The 15,193-nt window shown below is 47.3% G+C and overlaps 1 protein-coding gene across 2 annotated transcripts in view; it reads right to left on the bottom strand.

Moving 5' to 3' along the window:
• LOC102371241 (quinone oxidoreductase-like protein 2) overlaps positions 1-286 on the bottom strand; it is a 20,625-nt gene extending 20,339 nt beyond the window's left edge. For both annotated transcript variants that reach the window (XM_025214773.1, XM_006033025.3), the window contains exon 1: positions 255-286. In XM_025214773.1, coding sequence (XP_025070558.1) covers positions 255-271 — 17 coding nt within the window. In that variant the 5' untranslated portion in view covers positions 272-286. The remainder of the gene's footprint in view (positions 1-254) is intronic.
• Positions 287-15,193: the final 14,907 nt, after the last annotated feature.

Below are 15,193 nucleotides of genomic sequence, written 5' to 3'. Positions count from 1 at the left end.
GGCTCTAACCGTTAGGCTTGTAGGACAGGTTCTGGCCTCAGGCTCCCCTCCAGCCCGCAGGGCGCTTTGCCAAGTGTTAGCTAACCCAGACGTCCACGTCCTGCCCCGGGGCCAGGCGCAGCGGCAGGGCGCTTCCCTATCCTGGCACCAGGACGGGGGTGGGGATAGGGGCAGGCCTTCAGTTTGGGGGTGATCTCGGCTTCTGGAAGGCTCAGGTGAAGCGCAGTGGCTTCTTAACCTGGCAGGGGAAATACCACGTATCCGTGTCCATGAAGGCGGTTTTCCTGAACTGTGCCGCGGGAGAGCTGCTCTTCTGGCGTGGATCGGGACCCGTTGAGGTGCAGCAGCTTTAAGCCCAGTTTATGGAAATGGGAGTCTCCTCCCTTGCTTGCTCCGAGGGCCTTCCGACTAAGGGCTAGCAAAACTCAGGGGCAGCCCAACCCCGAGCCTCTGAGCTTGGGCCTGCATGTAGGATGCCCGCCAAAGGATTTGGAAACATCTGAAGGCCCAGATGGGGGTGGAGGATGTTTGCCGGTAGTAGGACCACTTATCGTTCTGGACTGACTCATGGATTTGGAATTTGATTTGGCAAATTTGTCTTGGAATATGGAAAATTTTAAATAAAAAAAAAAAAAATGCCCCAGCTCGTTGATGGGTCTTGTCTTGAGGTGACTTAAGAGTCCAGTCCTTGAGCTGCAGACCTCTCCGCAGAAGTTGTGGGTCCTTCCACAGAGAGGGATTTCTCTCCTATTCCTTTCTCCGTTCTCTCTTCTTGCTTTGTTGGCGAGAGGCTTTTACATTAAAACAGGCAGCCGCTTGGTTGAGGTTGTGGTATCACTGGAATTGGTTGGCAGCCACCTCCTCCCAGCTTGACATTGGCATCTGTTTTCTTGAGGGATGCCTTCAAAGTGTCCTTGTAGTATTTCCTCTGCCACTGTGAGGTCTCAGGCCATTGCTAAGATGGGAGCAGAGCACTTGTTTGGGAGCTGAGTCAGACATCCATGCACAATGTCCAGCCCAGCAAAGTTGGTGCTTGAGGATCACCAACTCAATGCTGGTGACACTGGTTTCAACAAGGATGCTGACATTTGTGCGGTGATCTTCCCCCTTGCTGTGGAGATTTTCCAGAGTCCCTGGGCTCTTGAGATGACAATGGTAGGTCACCCACGTTTCACATCAATAGCAGAGTGGGGCATTTTACACAGGGCAGTACAGGTGTTTTAGCCACCCACAGCTACAGCGTGCAAAGAAGCCATGGGAGAAATGTTTCTTGCTAAAGTGGATGATGAGCTGGGAAATCTGTAGGAAACCTCTCCTGGCCTGGGAGGGGATGGACTTTTAATAGCTCCATGAATCTCAAGTTATCACCACCACAGAGCTCTTCTAAGCACAAAAGCAGCTCTCCTACTCCTTGCCACTTGATATATGTACATCCTAGGACAGTTCTAGTTCTTAACCAGTCCCAAATGGCAGTGCCGACACATAGGGGGTGCGTGGGGGCTTTTGCTGCCAGAGTGCTGTGTCCTGCAGCCCCAGCCTGTCTCCTTGCTCCTCTACAGTGGCGACATGTAGGAGGTGCCCCCCCCCCGAGAGCACCGGTGCACACCCTGACTGGCCACACTTGCCACTTAGGTGATGGGCAGGGGGGGCAGGCAGGAGCACCCGTGCCCCCCCTGCAAGCGCCGGGCAATCGCTGCAGCTGCTCCCAGAAGCAGCCATAGCCACTCCCAGAAGCAGCTGCAGCGATTGGCCATCACAGGATCGGCCTCGGGGATCCCCCCAGGCAGCAAGATGGGCCACAGGGGGACCCGCCCCCCGCTCCCTGGGACTGATCGCATGGGGGGGTATGTGCTCCTCCTGACTAAGGCGGCACCAGTTGCCCATGCCAAATGGGTTAAAGCAGCTTGGTTCTGGCTGGGCTGTCTGAGCCAGCACAAGGCAGTGCTCTTCTCCCTGAGTCTGAAGTTGGACAAGGAGGGAGAGCTCTTCTGGAAATGCTCGCTCTTCAGTGAAATGTAAAACCAATGCCTTCACCATCTGTGGTTGCTAACAAGTCTGTTAGGTTTTCTTTCCAAGTAGATGTTCTATCTAAATTTCCCCTGCAGTTTCAGTGTAGCACACCATTAGCACTGGTGTTGCTTCTATATTTTCTAGGTAGTTAAAATGCATAAACTTTTATTATCTTGGATGGCTTTAAATGCAAATTAAGCATCCCAGACAATCTTTGTCTTAGACAGGGATAATCCTGACTTGAACAAGGTGTTGGCCTGAAGGATTTCTTAAGGCACCTTCCAGCTCTGTTTTTCTGCTTGTATTGTGGTTGAAACACAAGATATCTCTTAGATTAACATCCCATTGTGGCATTCTAGTTGTAGCAGTTTTTGAGAAAGGACTTGAAGGAGTCTATTGGCTTTGCAGAAAAGTGTGAGGAGAGCCCTTCATGAAGAAGAGCATGGAAGAAAGCACAAAGATGCTTGTGGATACAGTAGAAATATGGAGAGTTGAGACTGGCAATCTTTTTTAAAAGCAATGCTTCAGCTTAAGCAGAGGAATCCTACTAAATGGCTGCATGCTCCACTGTTGTTTGGTGGAGACTGATAGTGCTGAGAGAGCAATGCACCTCAAAACCTAAGCAGACAGGGGTTTTAGGTTCTTCGTGTGCTGAGTGCCTACAGCTGAAGAGGTCAATGGGAGCAGGCTATTTCAACTGAAAGTGGCTTTTTTTGGTCACTAGGGGGAGTTGCAGAACGAGTTTTAAATACAGCACCCTTTCAGTGCAACTTGAGGCTGTGTCTGACTGGGGAAATCGCCCACCCTGACTGGCCTGTCAAAGGTAATAAAAAGAAGTCAAGGTTGAAGGTCCACCTGAGCCAAGGAGCCCATCAGGTTAGCAGGGCTAAGTATCCATAGCCAAAAGCCCAAGAGGAAGTGATACAGCTAATATGACCTTTGGCCACTTTTGGCTCCCTAGCCATAGTAGACCAACTACTAAACCTCACGCAGCATATCAAAGATGGTTTCCAAAATAAGTTAATCACTGGTGCAGCCTTTGTTGAACTATCTGCTGCATATGATACTGTCCAACACTGCATCATGATCCACAAACCATACCTTATGATTGATGATTTGGATCTAAACCAGACCATCCATAGCCTCTTGGAGAACAAGCACTTCTATGTGGAACTAAATGGCCAGAAAAGTAGATGGTGCTACCAAAAGAACGATTTAACACATGGTAGTGTGCTCACCCTACTTCTATTCAACATCTACATTAACCATCAGCCACTTTCTGCCAAATGTCAGCATTTCATCTATGCTGACAATCTCTACATTACCACACACAGAAGCATGAACGACGTGTGCCCCGGCAGCTGGGGGGCCACGGCGGTGGTAGCGCGGCAGTGGTAAGCTGGGAGCTCCCACAGATGACGCTGGTGCTGTCAGCAGCGGGGGGGTGGGAGGGGAGTGGCGAGTGCCGACCAGGGGTCGACAACCACCCGCAGACACCGCCGGCAGTGGCCAGTGGCAATTGCTGACTGCCCACAGGCGCCACAGGCATTGTCGGTGGCAGGGGTGGCAAGTGGCGACCACCCGCAGGCACTGCTGTCAGTGGTGGCGATGTCTTTTAGTAGCGGGTAGAACATCGCGCTCAGGGGATGCACGTGCACCCGCGTGCACCCCCTATGCATCACCAGTGCACAAAATAATTTTGAGGACACAGAAGATCCCGAAGAGGGCATTGAACAAGATGTCAAATTATTACCTAAATACTTATCTCAACCCCAACCCTAGCAAAACCCAAATCTGTGCTAACCCATCTGAGGAACTGGGATGCAGAACGACACCTGAATGTTGCCTGGGGTAACCAGAGTCTCGAACATCAGAAACACTCGGTCTACTTAGGGGTAACACTGGACTGTACACTTAGTTCCAAAAGCATATATTAAATACCAAAGCCAAGGTCAACACAAGAAACAACATTCTGCATAAGCCTGTAAATTCCAAGTGGGGAGGACATCCATCCACCCTACACACTTCTGCCTTAGCCCTTTGTTTCTCTGTGGCCAAATGTGCCTGTGCCATCTGGAAATGCTCAAGTCACAATAAACATATTGACACCACCCCAAATGATACATGCAGAATTATAGCAAGCTGCCTAAAACCCACCCCTGTTGCCTGCTTATACACACTATCTGGCATAGTGTCTTCTTTTATCCAGAGGAAAGTAGCAAGCAACATTGACCAGCAGGTACTAGAGTCAGACAACTGCCACCCGCTATATGGACATCCACTAGCACACTGTCATCTCTCACTGAGATGTAGCTTTTTGGACCTTGTTCCCCCTAGCGCCTCCCGGAGTAACAAGGAATAACGGCCATAAGTTGTTAGAGGGTAGATTTAGACTAGACATTAGAAGGCACTACTTCACGGTCAGGGCGGCTAGGATCTGGAACCAACTTCCAAGGGAAGTGGTGCTGGCTCTTTCTTGGGGGTCTTTAAGAGGAGGCTTGATGTTTATCTAGCTGGGGTCATTTGAGCCCAGTTTTCTCTCCTGCCCAGGGCAGGGGGTCGGACTAGAAGATCTACAAAGTCCCTTCCGGCCGTACATCTATGAATCCAATTGTTGGTTGCTGGTCTGCTGTATGCCAGTCACTTCCAGTCCACAGTTTGCCAGTCCACAGCAACTTCTGGTGACACTGCACAGGGCCCCACAGCCAAAACTTCCATCTGGAACAATGGTAAAGATATCTTCAGCTGGCAGGCAAGAGGGAGGGACCAAACTTCAACCGCAGCAGCCACCACAGCAGGATAGGAGGGGCTGGCCCTCCTGCAGACCAGCAGCCAACCCTTTGTGCCCCGGCACCGGGCCACAGCCCTGGGATTGGGAACCATTGCTCTACTATACCATTGACCACGTCACCAGAATCAGCCAGTACTGCCCTCTGGCAAAAAGAATGGGAGAAACTAGGTGACAAAGCTGGTGAATAGAGCCAGCAAGGAATTACCGCCAGTGAGGAGTTAGCATCTGGCTCCAACTACAAATGGCACACATGGCACAGCCTGAACAGATTGAGAGTGGGTCTCGGCAGATACAACTTTCTCATGCCTCTACGCAGTTGACCAATGTGTTTGTCAAAACCATGGATCATCTCCTGAGATACCCCATAGCACCACAGTGCACCCCACAGGATCTGGCAACCCCAACACCAGAAGCAGTGGCCTGTACAGAGTATTGGGAACAGACCATATAAAAAGGTTGGACTGGAGACACAACAATGAAGACCTTTTACAGCTGGTTTGACTAAGAGCAGCCTTTAGCATTAGTCCAGAGCACAGGTCAAACTTGTGCCTCTGAAGCTATATATAGCAAGACACCCTAACCACTCTGTCACAACGCCCTGGCCTTGGTAGTGATAACCACAGTAAAATAGCAATTGCTATTTTAAATGTAATGCGGTCTCACCCTGCTCAGAGGAAGTCAATGGAGCATGGTGGTTAGAATTCTCACCCATGGGGTTTCACCCATGGTAAGAAACCATGAGAAAATATGAAGGGAAAAGGCCTAGTTTCCGCAAAGCTTATGACTTCAGTGAAATAATGATTGTCATCTCTGCAACAATGCACAACAAAATATCATCGCCTATGTATTAGATTGGGGCTGTACAACTTATAGGCAGCTGGAAGCTGCACCCCACATGAGCTGTCCACCCATGAGCTGCAATAGTGTGAGCAATGGGCCCCACAGGCTGCTGCCATACAGCCTTCCAGTGCTGCACTAAGTAGTTAATAAATGTTTATTATTTTTAGGTAGTTAATAAATGTTTATGCATTTTATCTTGGAAGGTTTTAAATGGGAGGAGGTTGCACTGACCCTCCTCCCACTGCTCCACATTGCACATGCCTCTGGCCTAAGTGCTGCACCATTCATGCAAGTGGGTCTGTCCCCACTTCCCCAACACACAGCACATAGGTGGGCATTCTCTGCTGCTTTGCGCTGCCCCCTGGGGCAGATGCAAAAAGCAGAAGCTGGAAGGGAAGCCCAGCGCCCTAGCTGCTGCTGCAGCCAGAGTGACAGAGGGAGTGGAGGCCACGTGGGACCCCAGGGACTGCAGATTAACCCCATGCAGGTCACTAGTTTGACAGCCCTGTATTAGATGATGGGAGTATACAATTGCAGCAGAGAAGCTTTATCATGCCAGTTTTACAGGTGAGGAAACAGAAGCACAGAAAAGCATCAACTTCCTAGAGGTCACAGAATGAGTCATAGTCTACAGAGTCAGAAATTAAACCTAAATCTGCTGACTCCTGATCCCATGATTTAACCACGAGGCTTTCCTTTTCCTCCAGGGATTTTTCAATCTAAAGCCTGACTTTCATTTACTTTTAACAGCCTGAGAAAAATCTTCCTTTTAAGCTTCTCATAATTACCGGTAATCTAAGTACAAGGACTGTTTGTGTATGTGTTTGCATGTGAAAATCTGTCCATCTTTTTGTTACTTGAACAGGGAGAGAAAAGCAGTTTTCAGAAGCCCTTACCAAGTTTAGTTATTTCAGGGTGTGTTGGTTTAAAACATCATACATAGCCTGAATGGAGTCCTCTCTAAGGAATGAAGGCTGGCTCTTGTCTGAAGCAATTGCTTTTAAAGTATTGGCTATGGCCACATGAGAAATAATGTTCCAAGCATGTACTGCATGGCTCAGATCAACCTCTTCCATGGAAAATGCTGTGCAGCAAGGAAAATATCCTCTGAGGTTCTCGGGGTCCTATCTCTGCTGCTGCTTTGTTCTCTAAATGGGGCAGGTCCTACCAAACAGATAGAGATTGGTGAATTAGCAAGGAACTCAAGCCCAAATTGTACAGAATCTTGAACTGACTCTCCAACTCCATGCAAAGGTCTTCCTCTGCTCTGTATCATGGCTTACTCCTGTTTATTATACCACACCTCTTAGCTTCGCAGAGGATCAATGTGTTCAAAAAGGGATCAAAGAAACTGATTTTAAATACAAAGCTATATATTTATCCATAGAACATGTCCTAGCATGGGCAGCGTCTGTATCAAGAGTCCTTCACACTTGTCCCACCACCTGCATCAACATTTTCCTGGGTGGAGACACTGCAAGAAGTGATGGGTGAGTTCAGTGTCTGTAGCTTGTTCAGTCCTTGGCTTCTCTCCTGAGATTGACAATAATGTAATGCAACTACTGTGAATAGAATTACACACCTAAAACCCTTTTCTGCAATCTGCTATTAGGAGCATAGGCGGGGGGGGGGCAGGCTAATGGGTCTTAGCCCTCCCAAACACAGGGCAGAGGTAGGGCCACAAGGCAACCCAGCCGAGGGCTTCCAGCACAGCAGGGGTAGGGAGGGAGTGGGGCTAGTGCTAGGGGAGGGGCAGGACGCTCACAGCTGGTGGGGCATGGGACTGAGCCGTGAGTGGCTCATATGGGGGGCACGGCTCCTGCTGCAACCCGCACCATGGGGGGCAGGTGCCCCCAGATCTGCGTGGGGCAAGCTGTTCCCAGTGGCAGGGTGGGGCAGGCTGGAAAGAACCCAGTGCAGCCTGCGCTCCAGCCCACAGTGGCACACTGCCCTGCCCCACGCAGATCCAGGGTCAAGCGCCTGCCATGTGCTCCCAGGACGTGTGCAGCAGTGGGAGCCGACACCCCCTCCGATGACTTGGGGTGGGCGCGGACATCCCAGGGTTCTGTCCCCTCCAGCCTGGCCCCTGGGGCCGCTGCAGAGAGGCAGCTGGGGCTGGTGCAGGGCTGGGGGGCAGCAGATTCATTGGCATGGGGGGTGCTGGCACCGGGCAATGACCCCAAGCATGGGGAGAAGGGGCAGCTGCACAGGTGCAGTGGGCCCCAGCCCTGATCCTGGACCTGGCTCGGCTCTTCTCCCTCCCAATCCCTGCCCAGTCCCAGGCCCACTTCCTCCCCCTGCCTCTTTCCTCCGCAGACTTTCCTGCCTGGGGGTGGTGCACGTACGCGTGCATGCGCGTGCACACACGCAGCCCCCCCCATTATTATTAGCCATGACTTTCTCTGTCACAATTATGAAACTAGAAAAATGGCATCACCTTAGTCACCTTGTCTGCTCTCCATGCATTAGAGCCACTTACCTTCTCAACAAATCTGTGGTTTTGCTCCTATGTATTTTGTGGACCTACTACAAGCACAGGGAGTGTGAGCTGGACTCTCCTGCACCACACATCATGAAGAATGTCAGCTGCATTCCAAATACAGAACCGGAGGCAAAAAGAATGTGCCTGGATTTCCATATCATAAGGTTTGTCTGCAGTGCTGGGCTTTAGCACATGTTTCGCTTTTGATTGGTTGGTAGGACACATTTAATTCCCAAAATGTCACTGGCCATTTCTCTGATCGTAAAGGCATTCCTTTTTAAAAAACCTCACATTAGGCACTTCCCTCCCTTTTACAATTATATTGGTAACCTTTAGTTATTTAGCATTCCATAGACACATTAATAGCACCTGCTGTTCTTATACAGACCCCTTTAAAATGTAATTAATGTACTCTATATATATGCATATCAAGTAAATGCATAATCGCCAATCCCAATTTTGCTTTTCTGCCTGTTTCTTAAATTGTAACAAGCACTGGTTAAATGCACATGCCACTTACGTTAGTAGGAACTCTTCAACCCTATTATCAACATAATTGTGTTCCTTCTGCTGCAGAATTGGTGAAACTGGGTGCATCTACATGAGATGCTTAATGAACATTAAACTAATTCTACTGCGCATTAGCACAGCTGGCAAGAACCCTGCTAATGAGGAGTGTACATAGTCTAATGTGCATTAACATCACCTAAAACGTGTTCATCTGCGCTAATGCACAGCTGCACCAATTACGGCACATTAAGTTAGTACCTGTTATTACAAGTACTAAATTTAACGCACCATAATTACAGCGCATTAATGAATGTGTAGAAGTGCCAAGTGAACTAGCAGCCATCAATTCCAAGGCTTTTAATAGTAGCCCTGAACTAAGTTCTGTGAAGGTGCTGCTAGAGATGCATAAGGTCTCTGAGTAACTAGGCAAGGAGCCTTAATAAAGTACAAAAAGCTTAGTGCAGGCGGTTCCTGCAGTAATGAGCATGAGTTCTAGTAAAGGCATATTCCAGGCCAGTATATAACCTTTTCTCAGTTCCAAGGCTGTGCACTTAAAATGAGTATGCTGTGTATTTGACTAGCTTGTTGATATTTGTATACAGACCCCTGCCTCACAGGGGAGCTATAAGGATAAATACCATAAATTGTGAGTTGCTCAGATTCTGCTGTAATGGGATCCATGTTAAGTGCCATAGATAGACAAATTGATATCAGTCCGTCTGGTGCCTGGCCTGAATTGGGGAATGACCTGAGTTGACATCACAGTGCCAGCAGACCTCTAGAAATAGTTCTCTCAGAAGTTTGAGAGAGAAAATGTACATTAGTCTTTTGCATCAAGGGCAAAGAATGAGAACTTTAAGCTTTCTTCTGGCCCATGACACTGACTTGACATGCAACCATAGACAGGTCACTACTCCCCAAAGTGTACATTGGAGGTAATAATTCTTCTGTTTGAGTCTTATAAGTTCAGATTTCTCTCGCTTTATGCGGGTTCTGTATGTTGCAAATTCGCACTTGTGCAATGACCCTTTTTATACCAAAAATTCATTATAGGCAAGGTAAATTCACTCTTATGCGATTGGTATAGTGGAAGCATGAAGTCAGCTGCTTTGTGCGGTGCATTGTGGGAGTGACACGCACTAAAATATAAATTTAAAAAGTGTGGATCTGTGCTCCTCACTCATTGTCTGCAACACATGTTTCTGTAGTTGCCATCCCCATTATGATAGTGTCCTGTGCTTGTGTGTACCGTCTGCTGTTGGTGAGTACCAAAATTGTCTTGTAAAAGTGATAGAAATGGGGGTCAGTACAGTCAAGGTCTTGGAACATATCCCTATTTGTTACATTGTAAAGTGGGTTCCCTTTATGCAAATTTAAGTTATGCGCTGTTTTCTAGGAACGCATGTACAGCATAAAGCAAGGGAAACCTGTAATGAGGCTTAAATGATAGTTGATGAATCCTTGGAGACTATTTAATAAACAGAGGACCATACAAGGAAATGCAAAGTGGCATGATTTGGGATAAAGGAGTCTGATGAGGTGTTTGTTGGAGGCATTCATATGCAGATGTTTCTTGTGAAATGTTTGAAGCATTTTTCTGGTCCACTGCCCTCACTTGCTATGGCTTGTAAATCCTCTGGTTGATCCCTAGATTCTGGTTAGACTTTTCTGGCTGAAGTCTTGGTGTTACCTGTACCTCTTAGCCATCTCATCATTATGAACTAGAACTCTCACTTTAAAGCTGTTTCTTTCCCTTCCTCCCAGTGATAATATTCTCACTTTTCACTCTATAGAAGGCCCAAACTGGGGTGGAAATGCAGATGGAACAATGCCTTTGACCAGGTTTTCAGTGGGCATTGAGCTGGGTGATGCTTGATAGCTTTATTTATTATTTGTGTTATCATGAGAGCCATGCCTTCCATTACTAGGAGCCCTAGCCCTGAACCATTGTGCTAGGTGCTGTACTAAGTCGCTGTCCCAAAAAGTTTTTTAACTAAATCAGATCTCAAGCAGCTGCTACCTGAGCTACAGGACTATGAAATTTAACTCTAAAAACAAAAGCAGAATTTGGCCAATAGAGGGGAACAATGAGTGCATGCTGTATCTGTGAATTGTGCTGATATGATGTTTGCTGCTCTCTGGGTGCATTTACCTGAGATGTTTTACTGCACAGTAGAACTAATTACTGCATAGTAAGCATCACCATCTACACATGCTGACCCTTACTGCACAGTAATTTCCTCTACTGGGCAGTTAATTTGCTACCTGCAAATACAAGTAGCAAATTAACTGTCGAGTAATTACTGTGCAGTAGGGCACGTGTAGATGGCCCACTGGGAGCAAATTCACTCTTGGCAGCAGGGGACGGGAGATTGCGGGAGCTACCACTGGAGCCCAGGCGTGGACAATGCTCCCTTACCCCAGAAGCAGGGAGCTCCCAGCTCCTGCTCTGCAATTGTGGAGTGGGGGCTGAGGAGATTGTTTCCAGCCCCAGCTCTGCAACTGCAGAGCAGAGGTTAGAAGCTCCCTACCTGGGGAGAGTTACCTGCTCAGCCTGGAGCTGGCTGGGACCTGCCCTTGATTGAGACAGTTCCCAGCTTGCCCCAGGCTGTGTAAGGAAGTCTGCACATGCAGCCTGGAGATGGCTAGGGACTGTCCCATTTCAGGCAGTCCCCAGCCAGCTCCAGGCTACGTGTGCAGACTTCCCCACACCGTCCAGAGCTGACTGGAAACTGTCCCGGTCAGGGGCATATGTCAGCCCCATGCCCCAATTGGTCATTCGAGGCACAGGGCTTGGAAAGAGCTGCAGGGGAGGAGCAGGTCCCAGCCCCCTTCCCCGATTTGTCAATGGGGCAGTGAGCCTCCAGCTGGGAAAGGAATCCCTGCCCAGCCAGGTGCTTGCTGCTGGCTGCCCACCAGCAGATTGGGGCAGAGGGCTGGGACCTGCGGCCCCCCCCGCCCCAAGCTCTTTCCAAGTCATCTACCTCCGATAGGGGAGTTGGGGCCAGGAGCTCCCTGCTGCCAGGGCAGGGGGACATTGTCCCAACCAGAGCTCTGCCACTGGAGCCCACCCTGGCAGCAGGGAGCTCCCCAGAGGCAGGGAAAAATCTCCCAGCCCCCATCAGGAGACAGCTGTCTCCTGGCCTCATGCTCCCTGCCAGCCCCTAGGCTACCACCCAGGGGAGGCCTAGAGCTCCCCCTGGCTGCTGCAGGTGACCAGTGCAGGACTGGAGGAGTTCAGAGCAAGACTGCCACCAGGAGCCGCAAATCTGCTCCCAAATCCTGACACGTGTAGACACCTTCCTGGGGTGGGTTTACTCTAGAGTATTTTACAGTATTTGCATGTGTAGACACACCCATTGTCACCATCACCTTCCTTAAAGCTGCTCAAGAACTTATTTTTCAAAAGAGTTGGGCAGAAAATTGGGAGGGAGGACATAATGAGGGGAGATGTACTTAAGGGTTTTTAATGTTTTTGCTGAATTTTTTTCTTTAAAAATTGCTAATCAGTTCTAATTTAAAAATACTGTAGTATAATTTAGTTTAGTTCTGGTTATCATCTTTTCTGGGTAGAGTGGAGTTCCCTGATGGCTGCATTTCTAATTAAATTCTTCTTCATTAGACCAGATTAAACTCTGTGTCTTTGTATATTTGCAAGTGACAGTCTGTCTGGATATGACATAAAAAAAGATAAGCCTGTATTTATTTGCACACGTATTAATTCACAATAGCAAAGGAAGAGAAACCAGATAGAAAACAACCACAGAAAACAATGATAAAAACAAACAGAAAAAAAAAATAATGTTATCCTCTTAGGTGCTAATTTACTACAGACAAAAGAAATGTGTATTCCTACTAACTTGGATCATCCACTGGTTAGTCATTTTTCAGACTTCAAGCCAAGTCTTTTTCTAATCTGCATCCAACTGGAGTCCAACTGGAAAAATATGGATACATAGATCAATAGTTTTTTGTTGGACTAAAGATAAAACCTAAATTTCTTGGTTGGCCCCTAGCCAATGTCTCTCTATCACCAACTCAGCTGTCCATTTTTAAGCATCTTGACTGTCATGTATGCAGGCCAGAAGTCAGAGACATTATTGCAGCATTTCCTGCAATATTGCAGCATTTCCTGCAATCAACTCCAGAACATCTTGGAAACTAGTTGTACTGCAGAAAGAACCAGTTGAGAGGGCACATTTTAGATGCCAGCCCAGCACCTCCTGAGGATCGGGCTGTCTATAAGGAGAAAACTGCCAGGTTTGTCAAATTTTTGCCTTAACTTATTACAATCACTGTAAGGATTTTACTGATTTATTCTGAAGGTTGCTGGGGGCTGGATATTTTATTTTAAGGTGAGGGCAGCAACAGTCCACCAAAAAGACAGCAAATTGAAAATGACAAATAAATAGAGTTAACTAGTTTTAAAATCAAGTTAACAGCTTCTGACTAGCTGTTTTTCTTTTGTGTATTCCTGACAATGTTTCACTTTCAAGGTGAGATTAAATGGTGCAAAAGTATGGAAATTAACATGTCCACCAGAATTAAAAGGAATTGTATCTTCTTTAGTAAGGATCTTGTATAAATCTAGGAATGTGTTTTATATACAGAGTAAGGTAACTGTTCCATACTATAAGCAACACTCATACAGTCTACACGCAGTCCAACATCATTTACCCAAAGCAAAAAAAGCCACCCAAAACATCAAGTTATCATACCAACTCTCACAATCTCAGCCTTCACTTCACATTTTTCCCCACAAATGCCCAAGTGGTGAGAGAAATGTGTGTTGCAATGTTCCCTGGAATCCAATAGAATTGAGCTATTTTGAAGCTAGAGGACAGGGAGAGGATGAATTCCACATTAAAATAATCTTTATGGAGAACAGCCTATCAGTAGTTGTAGGCCCTTTTAAAATAGGGAAACTTCATTTGAAGAATCTTCACTGATCCCATTGATGTAGTACAGTACTGCAAAAGGAGACAGGCAGTCAACTAGCCTACTCCAAAGCATCTGCCTACATCACCTTAAGCTTTTCAATAGGGATGGAAAGAATCTGGACTACAAAAGCCAAGAGAATAATGACTGTCATCTGAGAGTTTGGTGTTCAGCAAAATTCTACTTGATGACCTTCACAATACAGATTCAAACACTGGAAATATCCTGCAACTATTAGCCCAAATCACTCTTGTGGTATAATATTTGCAAAGTCACCAGGATACATTTGGCTCATTCTCTCCAAAGATTGAGTCATGCCCCCTTTTTATTTTTACTTTATTTATTCAGTTACAAATACAAGATACAACAAAAGACCAAAGAAGAACTCATAAAGATAGCGTTTTAGAAAAAGCTACTGATTTTTGGTTGCCAACATCATAATCCTGATACTGCATTTTTTGAGATGCTGAGTACCTGCTTTCCATCTATTTGGACTTGTGAGTGCTTAGCAATTATGGAATCACATCCATATCAGATAACCAAGCATTGATCCACCAAAAATGTATTTATTTATTGTAGTGCCAAGAAGGCCTATTAAAGAATAAGGACCATAATGCACTAAGCCAGTGGTTCTCATCCTTGTTAGACTCAAGGTACTCCTTGAAAAATACAAGCTCTTGGTTTTTACTCATTTTTTGATTAGGGAAAAATAATAGAACAATTCTTCTGTTGCAAAGAACTCACAGGGCATGTCCACACATGAAAGCACATGCACGTGCAGCAGCTCAAATAGAAGTGGTGCAAATCTGAGCTGGGGCTTTTTGCTTCAGCGCACGTGCTCGGACATGCACTTTGTTGTGGAGCAAATTGTGCCACTTGGGGCAAAATAACCCTGCCTGGCTCCTCCCAGATCTGCAGCCAGGGGAAGCTAGAGCCTGGGGCCAGCACCTGTGCTGTCCCCAGCAGTATAAAAAGCTGCCCTGTCCTGGCCCCAGCAGTACAAAAACCTGCCCTGGCAAGCAGCTCAGGACTACTCACTCTCCAGAGCTTCTGGGGCTCAGTCACTTGGTACCTGGGGACACTACCCCTTGTGCCAGCTGGACTGCTGCAACAGCAACCTAAATCCATTTTTAAAAATATCCCAAAATCCATGTTTTTCCACAATTAACACAAAAGACCACTCTACACACACACACACACACACACACATATATATATCTATATCTATATCTATATATATCTAGACAGACAGAGAGAGACAGCAATCAGTTGGGCAATGCTTTATTGGTATATTTACAATGTTAAAAGGATGTGGAAGCCTACCAGTGTCTCTATCATCATGATAAAATAAATTATAAATACCTAAAGGTGTTGATGTGTACTTTTGGTTTGCTTTGCACATGATGGGTGTGTGATGGGGGAATGCGGTGTTTGCAGGAAGGGGGTGCGAAGGGGCACAGGGGAAGGCGGGTCGGTGTGTGTGGAGAGATGTGGGTTGGTCTGTGGGTAGTTATGGGGCAATTGCTTGGGGGACTGTGGGTGTGGGGGACCTTGTGGGGGAGCTGCTCAGGAGGGGTGGGTCCCCTGGCCCCCACAGGGTACAGCCCCTGCCCCCCCCCCGG

Source organism: Alligator sinensis, unplaced genomic scaffold (assembly GCF_000455745.1).
Source record: "Alligator sinensis unplaced genomic scaffold, ASM45574v1 scaffold293_3, whole genome shotgun sequence".
In the NCBI taxonomy this organism is placed as follows: Eukaryota; Metazoa; Chordata; order Crocodylia; family Alligatoridae; genus Alligator; species Alligator sinensis.
This window is presented reverse-complemented; position numbering and strand designations above follow the sequence as displayed.